General features: G+C 36.6%; 1 protein-coding gene across 1 annotated transcript in view; it reads right to left on the bottom strand.

Annotated features, from left to right (window-relative positions):
• Positions 1-1,483: 1,483 nt before the first annotated feature.
• The window catches only part of PLCB4 (phospholipase C beta 4), a 98,788-nt gene continuing 80,529 nt past the window's right edge, over positions 1,484-19,742 (bottom strand). Inside the window, exons 32-39 of the mRNA XM_053459510.1 lie at positions 17,787-17,902; positions 13,774-13,849; positions 10,421-10,596; positions 9,113-9,214; positions 8,004-8,061; positions 6,334-6,420; positions 5,232-5,268; positions 1,484-4,618 (exon numbers count right to left, since the gene is read on the bottom strand). Coding sequence (XP_053315485.1) covers positions 4,530-4,618; positions 5,232-5,268; positions 6,334-6,420; positions 8,004-8,061; positions 9,113-9,214; positions 10,421-10,596; positions 13,774-13,849; positions 17,787-17,902 — 741 coding nt within the window. The 3' untranslated portion in view covers positions 1,484-4,529. The remainder of the gene's footprint in view (positions 4,619-5,231; positions 5,269-6,333; positions 6,421-8,003; positions 8,062-9,112; positions 9,215-10,420; positions 10,597-13,773; positions 13,850-17,786; positions 17,903-19,742) is intronic.

The following is a 19,742-nucleotide window of genomic DNA, read 5'->3' as shown; positions in this document are numbered from 1 at the left end:
GTGCCACCAACTCCTCTAGCTAGAAATTGATTATTTTGAGTTATTTGAAAGCATGAATTAAACTTGCAGAGTTACACAATTGTTTTGTCCAATGATACCAATCATTAATGAGGTATGGATAGCATGTGTAATGTTACATATTGACGGCACGAAATGAAATAAACTTCCAAAATATGTATACTATCTCCACTGTAGACTTCTTGAATGTAGACTTGTTCTTTTCTTATATTGAGTAATATGTATATATTGCAATATTAAGCATCATGAAAAAAACAAAAAAGAAAAAAAAAATCATAAGGTTCTCCTCTACTTAAAGATGTCCAATATGTCCGATTTTAGAATTTCTTTGCACTGGGATGTAGAGTTTAAGAACTACCGAGTGACAGGTAAAAGAATAACCCAGACTTCCATGAAGTTGTTCTGAAAACCCGTTTACCATTATTGTGGATGGTGCTTTATTCTGTTTAATTAAACCTGCACACATTTCCAATGAGAACGATATGGGTAAGAATAACAACATTGTACAATATCTTTAAGTGAGTAGTAATTTGGCATTGCATTCACTATTTTTACCATTTCTGTGCTGTTCCTTCTGTCTTTAAGATCCTGAGTTTCTTGCTACAACGGGAATGGGCTCCGCAGACCGTCTTACACAGCTTACCCATATCTGTTACATCCTAGACCACCTTACAATTGCTTGTTAGGGTGCTTTCCTTTGTAAACTAAATGATGACCAGAACCAAATACAGCAGGACCATTAGATGTGGTGGAGCCACCAGCGCTGCAGTAAAACTATGACCCAGTATTTTGGTCACTCAGTGGTAGATCATCATTGGTCTTGTGTCTTCTATTCCGTTGGAGACCAGTCGACGTCCAGACAGGTCTGAACTGAGCATAATTCTTTCCTTGCTGTGAAGGACCTCCACATAGAAACACGGAAAGCTGGAGTGTTCTGAAGTTGGTATCACTGCAGACATTAACTGACTTCTTTAGGTTTGAAGTTATTTAAATGGTAACAGTAGATTTAAGGAGGCTTACAAAGTGAAACTACCCCCCTGTACTACCCTCTTCAACACATTTGTGGTCTTTTCACTAGGAGGTTGGGTGGTCAGTGGACTTCTGTTGAGCCTCAAATTAAGCTACATGCTATGCTATCAACAACGGAAGCTGTGACCTATCGTGATGGCTGTGAGCTAAAAAGTTTATAAGAGTTGCCTTATGTCATTTCTAGGTGAAAAAGAGTCACAATAGGATTTGTTGACTAATAGTCACAACAGCACAAATGGACACATTTACCCCACAAATCACAGCAGAATAAATAAAGGCAATTGTGAGCTAGTGGAAGACCGAGACAAGTCACTAAAGGATACAGGCACAAATAAATGAGCAATTAGTATACACAGCAATCATAGCACTTTGTGTATCAACAGACCAGAAGAAAGTGGTGTTGGTATCATTTTATACCATATAAACATTGCAAATATTTGTAAATATGTAACAAAATATTTTAATGACGTTTGATAGCACAATTCTGTTGGTTTACCATTTTTTTTGCTAACAATACATCCACAAAGAACAGGAAAATTGAAAATGCTACATTTTTTTTGTAGTTGTGGATTATATTTTCTATAATATTTGGGATTTAAAAACACCCCCCCACACATTTAGACATTTTGATATGTTTGATTTGCTAATAGATGAAAGGATGGAAACTGAAAAGCACTATGTCGTAAGGAAGGAGATGAACAGGACTTTTCATTACTAAGCACGTCTACTCCTTGGAGTGTCAGAAGAAGGAACATACAAAGAACCGGTGTTTAGAACACTGAGATTCATAAATAAATTGTTCTAAGCTACTAGTTTCTTAACACGGTTTGTACTGACAACATGAATATGTTGCTAGTATGTTCACCAACATGCATTTGTCTGGAATATACATACTGCAGGCTGAGGGACCATGCAAGTAATCTCCCTGGAAAACTGTGTGAACAATTATCAACCATAAAACATTAGAAATTCTGCATACATCTTTTTTTTGTGAAATTATCCTGTATAATATATACGAGAAACCACAAATCTTTATTGGCCACATTTAACTGCATATATAACCCTCTGACTTGCAGATGGGCAAAGACTGGCTGCCCAAGCACACAAAGGGTTTAAAAAGAACCCCCTCCCCCAAATCATTTCATCGGTAAATAATATGATGTGTGCTACATTAAAACCGTATATTTCAGAAATACAGCATGGCTATGATCTAATGCATAAAAGGTACTTATTACAGGTTCCTGCAGAACATGCAAATGTAATAATCATGTTTACAAAGTCCCTGTGTTAACATGGATAGTCTACAATATTTCATTACAGGTATATATATATATATATATATATATCTTGTATTTCTTCACAGTTACAAACCTACTGTTTCTCTCGTTGCAGTGTCAATGTACAACAAACAGACACCAGGGGCTTGCAGCATTTAAATGAATATGCATTTTCTGTACAATTGGCTGTAAACTTGTCTTAAAGTGCCTATAGCATGATCCTTTTAACATATGAGCACTGCTTCCAAAAGGGACATCCCTGTGTTATTTATTGCTTTAAAACATTTCCATAACGTCCTACCAAATCTTTTTTTTTTTTATTCTGTATTTACCAGCGAATAAAGATAAAACAACCCGTTACGCTTCAAATGAAAGCACTCTGTTACACATTTCCCAAAATTCAAGTAATTACAACATCGCACATTTATTAAATTATTAACATAACCCTAACGTTGCAGCTCAGAATATATATTTATATTTATATGTTATATCTTTGGTGCCGGCTAGGCTTTTATTCTATAACATACACAAAAAGTAGTACAAATACTTCATTTGCAACACTGAAGGATATGTAAAAATAAAGACGGCTAATGATGAAAAAGGATCCCTTTAGGCTTATTTTTCTCCTCCATTTATTACAGTAGTATCTATGAAGATGTCTTTGTGAAGGTGAGCGCCAGTCTTTTTTTTTTTTTCTTTTACAAAACACTCTCAAAGTGAGGCCGAAAAATGAAAAAAAAAATTCAGTGTTAAACTAAAAAGTCTAAAAGGGTGACTTTTCTTGTACAAAGTTACAACAGTGCAAAGGATACATTGACATAAAATTGTAGCACTGTTACGTCGTTCTAAATATATTGCATCATATCCAAAACCCAAGTATCAAATAATCCACAATTTCAGTTCCATCGTCTATTTTGGTCCAGTGTTCTCCGCTTTTCCCTGTTTTATATACATGAGCAGATGCTACATTTGCATCGATTTGGACCCCACAATAGCTTTTTACATGGCTTGCATTTTTCGTCTTTCAAGTGACCTATAATTTTATTTTTGCATTTAAAAATCATTTCAAGCAGTTATGTCACCCGATTAATGATTAACATAATATTACCCCAATATATTTCCGTAATTTGTTAAAATTCCTCCCTTTTACTTGTATCCCTTAAAAAAAAAAAAAAAAAAGCAGCAAAAAAATGATTTAAAAAAAATGAAAGGCTGTTCTTCCTGGGATATTACTGAATGTTCTGTGAGCACACGTTTAATCCTTCCAAGTTCTATTCTTCATCCTGACAAGGCTGAGCTCTCGGATATGCATTAAGGATGAAATTATGATACTAAGCGGCAAGAAGAGGGAGAATTTTTTTTTTTTAAATAAAGTTGCTGATTTTCTTGCTGCCCACGCCAGCCAGAACGAGAAAATTGCTTGGATACAGTAAGCAATTTGGATTTGCGATCAACAAACACCCTCTGTCACTTTTGCTGTTTTGTTCTTTACCTTTCGATATCCTCAATATACAATTTAGAGTGAATGGTAATGGTCTCCAGGCACAGCTTAAGAGAATGGTATTTGGGGACAGCTGCAGATGGGAACACGTTGTGCTTGCTGGGAACTGTCAACATAGGACATTTTTACAGTTTCCAGATGGGCCTATTTCTGCGCGCCTAGCGTTAAACACCTTAACGCAATTATTAACCGTTCTAAACAACCATGCAAAATAGAGACACCGGCCAGTGAACACTGATGCAAGGTACCTGATATATTCTCAAAGTCATTAGATGCAATGGCACTGCTTAGTGAATACAGCCCACGGCTCTTAAACATGAGCCGCATGTAGCGCAGACGAAGTCATCAGAGAACCGTAGCACTCAGTTGAAAAACATGGTTAGCTAACATCTCTCTCATCTCAGTATCCATGTGAGTAAAAAATAAAATACTAAAAAGGTGAACAAGACACAGGCTGCAAATAATAAAAATATGAACATACTGCTATGCTGAATAAAACGATCTCTCAGTAGCTTTAGAATTCTATTTCTGTAGAATAAATATAACAGTGCTCAAAATGTTAAAGGGAAAAATGCCAGTCCTAAAACCTAGTGCCCCCACTTTCCGCCTGCACACAGGGGTACAGTATGAGCGCACGCTCCATCGTCAGTGTCTGTGCTCTGTATTGTACAGTGTTCTTCAGAGGACAGTGGATTTTCTTGACTTCAGTTAGCATTTTGCAGTCTTACACAACTGTTGCTGGCCTGCGGCCCATCTCTGCCTCCAATCTGACCATCTGCTGCATCTCCTTTGCCTACGGACAGAAAAAGATCACACGTGACCGTGGCAATGAAGCATATGCACAAAAATAATCAGCTGTTCCCATCATAAAACGTTACAGAAAAAATATCAATTTGTCCAAATCACAAAGTATTTGCTGCTCATGTTAATATAGACTTTGACGGCAGAAACAAACCATTCATCCCTCTAGTCTGCCTATTTTGCCGATCTAAAGACTCGGCCCTCAATCAGTCCTTGGACTCAACTTAGAGTCAGGATACCGACCCTATGCATATTTAGATTCCCTTACTGTTTCAGCCTCTACTGCTTCCACTGGGAGGCCATTCCTCTTATCTACCACCATTCTGCCAGCTTGACACATACCAAGAGCCAAGGCTACGGTAATGAATCCACATACGTTTTTCTTATTCCGATTAACATGCAAGGCCTCTCAATAAAGTGGACCCAATCATTATACTAAAATTAAATAAAACTGATAAGCTGACAACTCAATGAAAGACTTTAGTAAATGTATTAAATGGAATTTTATACAAATGACACATTTTTGGTAGAGAATCACATGAAGATAATTCTGCACTAGAACAGTAATGTAAGTGAATGAAAGATGGAGAAGAGACCGGCCATACCTTGCAGGTGAGACACTGTGTGACAGGATTTCAATAGCTGTTTGTAAAATAACAACAAATAATGTCAGCGTATGCAGGATGATGCAAATAATAAACATATTAAAGCATGAAGCGTTTCTGGAGAATGGAGCTAAAAAGCACATTTTATTGGCAAAGTGATGATGCCGTGGGTCCGTGTGTATCTGTATAATTACACTCTGTGGGATTCTTTCATTCACCTTTCTATGGCTAACATTCATATATTTATTTTTCATAACGTTTTGATGCATAAAAAAAAACATTTTACTTTTCTTTGCTTCTACTGCAAACAGTTAGAAACCATAGAGTTAAAGATGAAGCAGCGCCATGATGCTCCCTTCATCAACCAAGGACGTCTATAATGATAATTCCAATTAAAGTATTCGTGTTTTCCTACAGTAATTATATATATATATATATATACACAGTGTATAATACAGTGTGTATAAACTGTATCTAGTTATATGCAATATATGATTTCTGTGGGAAAAACAAGTCTTTAGGCTTGCCTGGTGGATGTAGGTTAGTGTTTGGCAATTCTTCCTTATTTCTTAACTTTAAGTGGAGGTTTTTATTTTGGCTAGGGTCTGACTTTATGAAAACGGAAGCTAACTCTGTACCCCACCGTAATTAATGAACGATAAAGGTGAGTGGTGAACTTGAGACATGTGTATATGTGTATATTTCCTTGGTTTTCATGACATGAACAAAAAAACAAATGCTTTGGGTTATTTTATCAGCATTTTATGAGTCACTAATCTACCTTATCCACACAGAATCTACATACAACAACTAGGCAACAAGCCAATGTCCTATAGGTGGCCACAGTTCCATCGTTAAACAGCCATTAAGGAGCTGTTGTAGTTTCCATGACTACCTTAATTGGGTCAAATGAGTACAGACATTATGACACAGCCGCCGAATCTATTCTATCACTACTTTTAGTTTGATTTATAAGAAAATAATCCTTGAACTAAACAGAATGAAAAGCAGTGCCCTGACGGCTCACCAAATAACTACCAGCAATTATCTCAAAATGTACAAGTGCGGTTTATTATATATCATTTACTGGAACCAAGAATACCTGGTCATTCTGCTTTTCGAGGACTTCCAAATGTTCATCTTGAGCTTTTTTCAATTGATCCATTTCTTTTGAATGTTTCATTGCCAACTGAAAAGGGAACAAAAAAAATGTTAGCCATTTTAAAAATGTTGGTGTATGTATGTATGTATGTTTGTGTGTATATAAATATATATATATATGTATATATATATATATATATATATATATATATATATATATATATACATATATAGCTATATATCTATATCTCTCTCTATCATTTGTTTTCCAGCTACAATGTTTTCCAATAGTCATTTACAACATTAACAATATCTGTACTGTATTTCTGATCCATTTGATGCTATTTTAATTGACAAAATTTGACCCCACAGTAGTGTGTGTGCGTGTACATGTGCGGGTATATATATATATATATATATATATATATATACACACGTGTGTAGATATATATATAGATATATATATATAGATATATTTCATTCAACACCACCATTAAGGCTTCAGCATTTTAATTTGGCGTGAGGGAAGTTCTATTATCTTGTTGTTAGCACAGTGAAAACCTTCCTAAACAGAACAAACCTGCAGACTCTTGCAGTTGTCACAGTAACGAGGAGATGGAGAGATGGAGATTTTTGCCTGCATTCTCAATGCAAATGCATGCACTTCAGGAAAGTGGTACCCAACTACAAAAGGCCTATTTAAGCATGTTCAGAATTCAGTAACATCTTTCATTCTGGCAAATCTACATTGCTAATACGTTTCATAATGGAAATGGGTATTTCCAGATTTTAAGATGTGTAAATAACAGAACCATGTCATATTATATATCATGACTTTCTCTCTTACATGATATACAGTATATACCAAATGGCAATAAAACCACTAACCCAACAGAAAAAGAATGATGTAACTATTCATCCAGTGAGCAGCACAATACACTTGTTTCCAAAATACTATACATCAATCCCTTTTCTATAGGTACTCAATTATTTGCAGGGGTCTGTGTTACGTGATAGTAGTTTTAGTAAAAACATAGCTCTAGTAACCTGTAGCAATAAAATCTATGTTTATTAATAGGGAACATCTTTCTCTTGAATATAACAACCAATCATAATATATATAGTTTATTCTGATGATTAGCTTTTATGCATTAATGTGTAAATAAAGAGAAAAGCTGTCACTGATAGCCAACCTGTGTTTTAACTACATTTCAGTGCATTACTCTGCCCTCCAGCTTCATTGCCTGGTCTTTTGAGTCTATATTCTGACTGTTCAAGATATCTCTAATAATATTAACAACAAGCATCACTAAGCAGTTTGCTGAGAACTGTTCTTTTTGTGGCATATGTGTACAAGTCTAAGAGCAATATATAACCACAATACGAGCATGGGATACATTTCCTGGTTTTATCCAGTATTATGCTTATATATATATATATATATATATATATATGTATATATAAGCATAATACTGGATAAAACCAGGAAATGTATCCCATGCTCGTATATATATATAATGCAGCCAGAGGGGAAGAGTTTGGCAGCCAGTTTGTCCAGCTGGAGATAAGTCATCATAAGAACATTAAGTATGGGTGGGTGGAGAAGGACACAATTCCTTGATATTCACTTACACGGACCGGAAGACAAGGACATGACTCAGTTCTACTTACTCTTTTCCTCTCTTCAAGAAACTTCTTTGTGTTACTGCTGTTCAGCTCCCTGACTCGCCTAAAAGAAAAAAAATATTTGAGATATTTGTGATTATCAAAGATTTACACATAACACTATATGACCAAAAGTACGTGGACACCTGACCATCGCATCTATATGAGCGTGACATTATATTGCAAGTGTTTTGGAGAAGGCCTTGACTCTCAATCGGCGTTCCAATTGAGCCCAAAGGTGTTTAATGAGGTTGAGGTCAGGGCTCTGTGCAGCCACTTAATTTCCCCTACATCAAACCCATAAAGCCATGTTATTATGGACCTTGCTTTGTACACTGGCACACCATCATGTTGGAACAGGAAGGGACCTTTCCTAAAACTGGTACCACAAAGTTGGAAACATACAATTGTCTAAAATTGTTTGTTTTACCATTAATATTACCCTTACAATGCACTGGGGCAGATCTAGCAGGGTAGATATTTCATGAACTGGCTTGTGGTAAAGCACGCATCCTACGACATGCTATGTTTAAAGTCACTGAGCCCTTCCATATGACCCATTCTACTACCAATGATTGCCTAAGGAGATGGCTGCCTTTGTGCTGGATTTGATACACTTGGTAGCAATCGGTATGGCCGAAACACCTAAACTCAATAATCGAGAGTGGTGCCCACATATCTTTGGTCATATAGGGTATTTTTTAAATATACACACTGGTAAGATAGGGTTGTAATGAACTTAGTTGTTCCCTCCTAATAGTTTGTGGCAGTGGGCTCTAGGATGTGGTACATACAACTTTTTGAATATAGTGTCAAATTCTTGACATAGTAAATCTAGATTTCTAGGGCATGCAGGACATACTTGTGATATATATATATATATATATACTAGCATGCTGCACTAAATGATCCTTCATAACCATCCCTAATTTATTCATTTTAAACAAAACCTGGACTAATCCAGGCAAAAATAAGGCAATAAAAAAATTAAATACACAGTAACTTTATGCGGCAAATACATTTAAGAAGTAAGTGAAGTATTACTGAGGCAGTCCTATTACACATGTAATAGAGTTTGAAGCAATTAGACCTAACTGGATGAAGAAAGTACTTGCCTCTCTCTTTCAGCTTTATTTTTTATAGATTTATCATGGCTGATGGCTTTGCTGTTTTCCATTGAGATTTTAGCCTGGTTTGCACGCATCTCCTTGCTTTCTCTGTGAATAGAACATATGAAATACATGAGGTCATTTGGGCAACACACTGTGAATGCTTTCAAATGTGACTGTCGCTCGGATCCTATGCCAAATAATACGGTGATGATTGAGAGAGAAGTCTGTTAACAAAGCCAAGAGCTCTAGTTATTGGGCAACTTGTCAACAACTCAAGCTGAATGTGGACAGAAGTCATCAGTGTCAATTCCATGAACTCGCTATATGGTGAGAAACACAATTGACCCAGATGTGCCCTAAAAACAAGGGTGCCTTCTAACATCAATGCACTCCCTGGTGAACCCTGTAAAATGATGCTCATTTGGTTGTGCAGATCTTCAAACTCCTCATAGACATAATGTGGACACTGCATGTTGTTAAGGGGTTCCACTGCTTTAAGTAATTATACAAATGCTGGTTAAAGGAGGCAGTGATCCTCCAGATATTAAGCTATAGTGGGGTTTGTAACATTAAAGATTAAAATAATCATTTTAGCAGTTATACAAAGCCAAAGTCTGATTTAATAGTTGCAGCTAAAATGACATTACTGGCTTAAATTGTTATGTAAATGTATTTCGAAAATGTGTAAAGCCTTTGTTTCAAAACATCGTCATTTGGTATTTAAAGAATACAAGTCTGACACACATCACGCTTGATACACATAACGGCTGAAAAGTCACCTGTCTGATGCCATAACTGAATGTGCCGCAGGTCTTTCCCTGCTTCATGGCTGGAAAGGGGGCAACCTAATGCTAATTCTCCATATTAATGAGCACAGCTGGACTGGCAGCCACAGGGTAAGGGTCAACTACAGGCTACTGGGCCAATAATACAACAGCCCAAAACACAACCGGCTGACGATATCCTATCCAACATCTTCCCCATAAGGAACCGCATTAAAAAACAGAGAATGAGCCCAGGATGGACACGTTGTAAATTGTGTCTAAGGTCATCTAGACCCTTGGTGGAATTGCAAATAAATGCACACTATGAGTAAAAAAAAGATTGAAACCACCCACTATCTTCAAATCAGAGTAGCCCAGTCAGAGATTTATGAAAGCAGAACTAATAAAGCTATCTACACTTACTGAAGGTACGTACGCCTTTTGAGTGGCCATTGTGTTAGAATAAATACTTTTTTAGGATATCACACAGAGTTGAAGTAACAGAGTAGATGGTTTTCGGGGTAAATGCATGGTTAAGATCGCTCACCTTTCCTGGGACAGTTTTAGTTGCTGTGCCTGTTGCTCTTGGACGGTGATAAGCAGTTTTTTGAGGAGCTCACACTGTTGTCTTAAGTGGAGGTCCCGCAGTTCCTGCTCCTCAGCGCTGTGGGTGCTAACTAGCTCGGACCACTCTTTTGTATGCTTGGCCACGCAGTCTGCTACCTAGCGTGAGAGAGACAGGCTACCTTGTTACATATAATGAACAGCATTACAATACTGCGATATAGCTCGGTGGTGAGTGCGGGGTGAGCATTGGTCTACCACAACGTTCTTACCAACCTTGTGCCACAATAGATGTATTCACTAAACCAGACATTTGCAGGTAAGTTTAACTTAGCAGCTTCCTGATACCCCTAAGAATTATAAAGGGTTATAACCCCGATGAGCTTCTCTATAAAGAATTACACAGCTGATCCATCCACAAAGCACAGGAGCTTTCTTAAGGACATCTCACATTAAACTATGCATTACGCAGCACAGGTTCAGCCCTTCTTCAGGCAATCTCACTACTGTTGGCCCTTCAAAAGTAGCAATGATCTCAGGGACTTGTAATGCTCAACTCTCCTGCAAAATTATGAGTTAGTGAATACATAGCAAAGAATAAAACATGTCGCTTGAATACCGGTCCTCACTGTCATTTATTACTACTGTTAGAAATTAAACCAGTCTTATAATGGACTTCATACTGCCGACCTGTAAAATACTCACATCGTAGCAAGATTCTGCCTGCCAGATACCACCCATGAATATTTTCTATTGTTGATGTTAGGACCTTAGCTGATATAGTGAAATTTATTTTGTTTAACACAAAAATATATGTTATTTATAGCTTAAAACTATACTGAGAGCATCTGCACGTGGATCCAAAACCACGTGTTTATTAAATTTAAAATGCAATAAGGTTATTTTTATTATTATTAAATCATTTCATAGGACTTCTAGAATGTTAGGTGCAATTTATTTCATATTAAAGAGATCCCTCTCTTTTCTTACAATGAATTTAATAATATCTATATCACAGCTGATATGCATTAAATACTGATAGAAATAGGTTTAGTCTCTTTCAGGACAGTTTAGCAAATCCTGAACTGGTGAATAACTTGTAGGAAAGCTTCTGCAAAATATCTTGGTATTTATGGAATATGATGGTGCTATATAAAACAATAATATTATTATTATTATTAATAATAATAATAATAATAATAATAATAACGTGTCCCCTAGTGAATGGGCCATGTGCTTATCATTAAAGGATTTACATTCTATGCACTCACTTTCTAATGTGATCAATTTACTATGCTCTTCCATGGATTAACAGAGAGTTACAGACTTCTATTTAATATTATCAAATTGAAAAACAATTTTTCTGTCTTTCTGATTTCTCACTGATCATACTCTTGTTTGCGACGTTAGTACTATGTAATACGCATGTAAGAAAATGTGACATGGAAACTCAGGACTAAAATGTTCTATGTATTGAAAGGCACATTATGTCATTAGGGAATTATTGCGAAACAGCTAAACAAGGCCGTTAATGAACGGCACAGGTACGTATAGTGAAACCGTTTGGGAGCGAGAGGCGTGGAGAATGTGTATTGTCCTGCTAACAATTTTCAACATATCTCAAGTAATATTTAGTGTATTAATTGTGATGTGGCAGACATATGATTTATTATTTTTATGTGTGGTCTGATGTGAACCAGAATCAAGTACTTTGCTATGCTGTATGTTTGAGCTATTTATTCATTCATACACATATGTACATACAGTATTGCACATAATCATATAGTAATTCTGTCAAGTTCTACAATGAGATGGCCAAGCATCAGGAGACTGTTATCCAGATGCTCTTGGCTAAAGTTTATCTGGTATTGTTTATTATCTATAGAAAGATCACAGATGCCTTATAGTGGAAAGAAAATCTCCAAATACTCAAATGTAATCAATTTCTCTATATTGTTATGTTTCAATATAATCAATTCAATAAACTTTTCAAACACAATTCTCTGATTACAAAACCACACACACACACACATACACACATATATATACATATATATGACTCATGGCTATGTAAAGAAAAATAAAGTTCATAGGATTTGCTAAATACAGGGTACTGGGGCTGGTAAAAGGCACTGGAATGCTGTCTACGTTGAAATTATTTTAATGGAATAGTGTAACCATGGCAAAGTCATTCTATCAAACACGAATAAACGCAAGTTAACCTTTTAGATGCTAGAGGGCTGAGCGATAAAAGCATAGCGCAAGGTTTGACGCTTAAAGGGTTAACAGAAACCTTTGGAGTCTTATATAGTCCTAATAGCAACAAAACAAATCTATAGAATAATAGGTAATACATTAATGCCTAATTTAAAACCCAGTGTCCCCAAAAAAGTGGCGTTCAAAGATTTATAATGTTATATGAGAACCATCTCCTTGAAGGAAAATCAGCGACGAACCGTGCTAAAGTCACACAAAGAAAATTCTACACAAACCCTCATGGGTTTCAGTCACTTTTACAACGAATCCTTCCTCTTCTAGATTTACGTTATGCCATTTGAAGAATGATTTTTTGTATATAAAAAAAAGCTGTAAAGCCTTAAATGGGGTTGCAACCTTTGCTCTTAAATTGAATAGAATGTTGGGATTCATTGCAAAAACAACCTCAGCATTTACATATATTGTGAGAACGATAATTTTACAAACAGCCACGTGTGTAGACCCCACAGAAGAGAGCCACAGGGATGATATATCAGTGCAGGAAGTGAGAAAGGAAAATGGCTGCCAACACAGAGCAAAGAATAGTCCAATCACAAGCCACCAGTCCTCTAAAGCGCTTTTGATGTATGCCATACAGACCAGACACAGGAGTGTTGATGACAAGTACCCCTCACTTGCAGTTTTCAGTATATAAGCCTCATTTCTTCTGAATTGCTTATACATGTAACTATGACGCTCTATGAAAACATATATTTTCTGCGTTTAAAATAATATTTCTAAAAACAACCCTAAGTATCACGTCAGATCTGTATGATTGTTTTTCTTGTTTTCTTGCGACAGCTCCAGACATCTGCATGCTCCAGATAAATGTGTCCTAAATCTAAAATATAACAATACTGAAAACTGCAGGAAGGGCATAGATTAGGGTGATTATGGTTGAACAAGAAAGTAAAAGATTGAATTTTTTTGGTGTTATATTCCATGTTTAACCCTTTAGCCCAATGGAATCTGCTGGTGAGGCATTTAGGATTCTAGAACACCGCGTGCAGTTAGTTGCATGGCTGATTAACGTGAATCAAATCCGAATGAAACCGTGAATGGTGGTGAACTTTGTCTTACCTTGTAGTTATGATCTGAAGTTAATACCTGAATTTTATTTTCTGTTTCTTTCTTCATTTCAAGACAGTTACTTCCTCTAAACAGTAAAATACGTTCCATAGTTAGATATAATCTCTTTTATGTCATCATGTAGTTATAGTTTGGTGACTCGGAAAACACACATGGCCGGGCACCCAAAGGAAAGGCAATGCATTGCCATGAAACCCTTTGTCCCATCTGACACTGTAAGGGTTAAATGGTGTGATATAGGCTTTGTTATACTGCATTTCTATTGGCTGAAATCATGGCAGCCATTTATGTCATATATATTGTACTGTTATTAAGAATTATTTTCTGTAGAGATCACACTGAGCACCTTGCAAATCTTCTTTAGCATCTAATGGCATTTTATTTATCTTTTTTATTTGTTAATTTAAATGTAAAGTAATAATTATACGGCTAGATTTGTCATGGTTCAGCTTTTTTTTTTTTTGGCCAAAAATGAGAGATGGGGATTATTACCTTTAAAAATCTATGGTCTCCCTTCCAACATACATTACCTACGCCATATATCATTTTTATAATTATTATTATCTTTTATTTATACAGTGCCAACAATGTATGCAACAAAATGATTTAGTCCACATTGGAACAGCTCAAGAAGAAGACAATGGAGGCACCCCTGATTACATTTTCCAGCATTAAGAGGCTGGTTTTGTCATTCTTTTAGTCTTGATATGTTTATTGAAAAGTCTTCATTCTAATACACTAATCCGCTGTTCTGTGGGCTCTCTTAACTGCATACCCTGCTACCCTGTATACGATGCACAGGGTAAGATTGCATAGGCCTCTTCAATCTTGTTTGATCTTATGCAGGTAAATCTGGGAATGGCAACAAGCCGTATATGCTCATGGTGAGTATAAAAGTCCTAAATTAAAAAAAAAAGTATAACATTTATGTGAAATGTATTTCCAATGGGTTGTAAGAGTAATTTTCCTTTAATGGAATCATAAATTGGCTCAATGTGGGTTTTTGTATTTGCCTTCTTCTGGATCAACAGCGAGATTTAAGCTAAAGTATTATGTTACTATGTTAATGGTAGATGGTTAATTGTAAGAGATGTGAGTATTGGTAGGAGTTCATCCTATAGCTCTGTTATTATATATCCCTAGAGCGCCAACATTCTTGTGTTTATAGCATGCTATGATCTGAAGCATTATTGTCTTTATAAGCAAATAATTATTAATAAGCTAAAATTAATAAAATAAAAAGTTTATTGAGCTTTAAATGAATATATTGTAGCCTAGGCCAGTCCAACGCATTTTCCTTGATCCCAGAGCCATATGGAATACCTCCTACTCCTGGCTATTGGCTACCTGCTCAAGCTTTGCACTTCCCACGTTTCTTGCACCCATTATATACATGTTCCACCTATACTGCTCTTATAAGAAGATTTTATTTTTATTGCTATTTTGGGGTGGGGTTGAAGTCATCATTTAGTAACTAAAATCCGAAATGTCAATGTACTAAATGATGTATCTGTGGTTTTACGGACACTACCTATCAGTTTAAAAGTGAGGTTCTATAAATTATATGAAATGAAATTCAACCAGCAGCATGAATCCCTGTATACTATGATGTATAGATATTGATAATTTTAGTATAAATAGGATAGCTGTAATATAATGAAAGATGGGTTCCTTTTCATATCTATTGCTTATTTTAAAGAGCTACTACAGCCCTCACATACAATTTAAAGTATATGATAGCTGAGTGACCCCTTTAGGAGTTATTCTCTATTGCAGATGTATAGGGGGGATTCACACAACATGCATTTGCCTCTTGCCCAGCCCCGATCTCTTAGGCTTGCCGGCTCTGTGTTCAGACAGACACATCTCTCTTCGCTTGTCTCTGCGCGCACGCTATACTCTCCGCTAGTCGGCTCCGGCCCTCGCTTGCATGAAACTTACAGGAGGTCTCACAAGACCCCCTGTGCACATGGGCAGAACGTTTTTTCATTGATTTCAATGGGACCGCTTCCCTATCAGCGATTGGCTTCTAGCAGCAAAACCTGATGCAAAAACTAGACCGTGGGGTGGGGGGGGGGATGGGTATACTGCAACTTCTCCTAAAGGTAAATAAATGCATATTAAAGTAATTACGATTTTCATTAATATGCATTATTTGTGATGGGGAACTAAAGTGTTCATTTAATCATGTGTTTATATAGGATCGAAAATTAGGAAAAGTGACATCACAGTCCGTACAAATCCTTTGGTTTAAGGGAAACGTATTCACAGAACTTTAAAGTGGATCTGTCACTTCCCCCAAAGCTACAAATTACAGTTCTACGCCCTAAACACACATTACAATATAATGCTGACACATGTCTGATTTTTGTGTATTATCGTTCCTGTATAGGATGCTGGACTTCAGCCGCTAAACAAAAAGTGGACATCCCAGATGCTTTAGCTTGGACTGGAGGTACTTTGAAGTTGGCAATACACTAAACGCCTGTATTATTCTGTACGGCTGTACAACCGGGTGTCGCTGGTACATCAAGGCGTTAAATTTACGTTTCAATTGGCTGTATGACCATACATCAATGAATTCTGGCCCGCGGTATTGTATTATGTGTTTTCCTAATGTTGTAAGGCTTATTAAAGGTTAATAATTTAAAGAATATACTTTGTACATGCTAATTGTGTTGCATTTAATAAGCTGAAGTAACTAATTAAACATCAAAGGCTATTAGGAGGAATAGTATCCTTAGGTTACAAGGAAAATAGGTTTAGGTTTCAATCAAGCCAAAAATTTTATAGGATGGATTGAAATTGCTTAGAATTTTTATTTTTGGAATCAAATGATTCACATCAGTTTAACATCACCTGAATAGTTAATATTCCTCATCACAAAGAATACAAAATTTGATGTAACAAGAAAAACATAGCTTAATGGAAGCTTATATGTTTACCATAATTTGTTTGCATACGAGAAAGTAATTTTAAGATGTTAAATAGTACTTGATTTTATTTGACACATTTAGTGGGGAATGGAGAATTTGTAAGCCCATTTGCTCACAAATCTGGCATTAAAATGTTATAAACCCACTCACGAAAATGTTTACATTTTCAAAGGAATTTAAAAAACTAATTAAGCTTAATTATTCTATAGTTCAAATGTAGGAGTATAATTAGAAGGCTTTGATAGGGAACATCCAGCTGGATATTGGTTTCTAAATGTCTGAAGACGTTCAAACCTGTTTTAAAAGGTTAAAAATCTGCTCATCGTTTTAGATGCATACTTTTAGAACCAACTGAAGGTGCCCTCTCGCCTCCATGAGTAGAACAAATATTTTGGGGAGTGAATATATAGAAAAACTTCAAAATATGTTGGATTTTTACGTAAAAAGTTATAATAAAGCTAAATGAAATGGAAAATTTGCAAACCAACAGAAAATATTACCTAGTACATTTTATAACTAGTTCTCTTCACATACTAAAAGGATATTTTGTCGGTTATATTCACTATACTGTAATACTATATGTTTTGGCTTATAATAGTAAAGGCATGTTAGCCAGCTAGTGCGGTAGCGTGCTAACGGGTGGGTGCGATACTGGACCCTACAATTGTCACATTGATTTCAAGAGGATTTCCATATTTATATTCTTCAATTTGCTTCCGAAACTACCCAGTGGTTTTATTTTTCAAAAACAGTCTTAATCCTACCTACTCATTTACTTTAGATCTTAAACTCCTTATCAATTCTTCTTCTCAACCAATATCAGCTTGACTCACATGGATTACATGAGCTGGAATTGATTAAATAATTGGGAACGACAATCGTATAATTCGTGTCAATATGGATATTTTACTTAATCAATTAAAAGGTCAACTTTAACTATTTAGTATAAAATGGCAACATTGTGTTTGATCTGAATGAGTGAATTATCCGCTGATTCCCGCGTATAGCTTGGGCAGAATGTACTTAGTAACCTTGTAATGAGTTGTTTTTAGCTGGTTTAGCTCTTACCCTTTTTTCTTGATTGCTTTCTCTAAGGTCTTCTCAAGAGACATTTTTTCTTTAGCATACAGTGCCACTAATTTGTCAACTTGTGTGCAGTGCGCCTTCTGCACAGCGCTGTCTTCCTGTAAAACAGTAGCTTTGAATGATTAGACATCACACTGGGCTGTGCACTTGATACAGCTGAGAAATTTCGATTCATTTATATTCCATGGCCCACACCAGCATGTTGCGTACCATACCGTCAATGAATATGCCGTCAAAATAGCCCATATTTTCTCCATTTATCTAAGTATTTTTACTGGGGGAAAGAGGTATGAATGAACAACAATGTTTTTCATCCATAGCAGCAGGAGCTAGATGGAAAATGACATTTTATCCTGCATGTAAAGTCCAGCGAGCAGATGAGAGGTACCTTCAACTCCAACACGGAAGGACAGCAAAGTCCTTCTGAATCCACCGTACCGTGCCTCTAAATTTGGCAAGGTCCCTCACTGGTGCAAGACTCTTAAGACTATTGTAGTGGCAGCTAACAAGTGTTCTGGTTTGGAAGCTCTTTTTCTTTATCCTATTTTACGGCGCTTTCACAATCTTTTGCACATGCAACTCACCAGCAAGTGAGTGATACGGGACAACGGAACACTGCACTGGTGAGATTCCAAACTCAATAGCGCATAAGTCAAAGCTGCAAGTTATCCTTTGTAATTCTGTAATGCAACCGAGCTGGGCTTTCTGCTGAAGTATCCATGGGTGTGAAAATGAACGCAAAATTCTACCCACTGCTGCCTTAATGCAGGTGACATATATATATATATATATATATATATATATCAGCAGAAACTCAGAAGCAGAAACAAGAATTTCCCTGGGTGAGGCTTCTCAGTTCCGGTGATTTCTGCCAGTTCTATTAACAAAACCAGTGCATTAAATCTATTCTGTAGCAGAGCGACACGATTTGCCATTCATCAAAGGGTTAACTAGGAAACCAACCAAAAGGCGCACACAGAAATATTAAGGACATCCTCCTGCAAACAAATAATAGGAAAGGGAAAATCTACAGCAAAGACGGTTTGGGAGCCAATCATTTTACCACCTGGATGGCAGCAATTGTGCCTATTATTTAAAACCAAACTAACAAATCATTTTCAGTTCGGTGGGTTTGCGGAAGACAACCTCCTACTGCCTCGATTCAGGCACACACGTGCATTTCCAACCTGTGATCAAAAGTACTTGTGCAGCGCAGCAATCTGTGCCGTTTCAATCATAACAGTGGTAATAAAAAGACTTCTATGGCTGCTAGATAAAAGCTATCTGATGGGCCTTATTAAGCTATAATGATTTCCACCCACACCGATGACTCATCAACAGAGTGAAGCCAGCTCCTCTTCTCCCTCCGAATACAATTTGTTTTCTGGGATTTTTTTTAACCCAGAGGTTGACAGCATCCGTGACAAGTGTTGTTGTATTCTATTGTTGTATTCGGCTGCTCTGTATTATTGTTCTATTCTTCTGTGTAATTTGCTGCTTTTGGGTTTCCAACATCTAGCCTTTTTATATCGCGCTCAGACAATGGCAAAGCATAGGATTGTTATTTGGTGTGAAAGGGCACCTCGGGTGGGTGGACTGGCTTACAGTTGGGAGCACTAGCATGGAGTCCAATGGCTAATTCTAATGTTCATTTTTATTGTATTGTATGCTTCATAATTTACTAATACTTTCTTTGGAGTATTTTAGTTCCAATGTACACAAAGGGATTATTCTGGAATCACAGACAATTAGTATGGCATGTCCGTACCTAGGAAAACTAGGAAGTTTGACCCGGAGTCTCCAGGTGAAGAGCTTCTTCCCAGGGTCTCCATACAAACTCCCCATCTAATTCCCACTCCTAACCCATTTAATGCTATCTGGGGCTAGAACCCGGATAGATGCCAGATATGACCATGCGGCACAACTCCAGGCCCCCAA

The sequence above is a fragment of the Spea bombifrons genome, chromosome 3, assembly GCF_027358695.1.
Source record: "Spea bombifrons isolate aSpeBom1 chromosome 3, aSpeBom1.2.pri, whole genome shotgun sequence".
Taxonomy (NCBI): domain Eukaryota; kingdom Metazoa; phylum Chordata; class Amphibia; order Anura; family Pelobatidae; genus Spea; species Spea bombifrons.
This window is presented reverse-complemented; position numbering and strand designations above follow the sequence as displayed.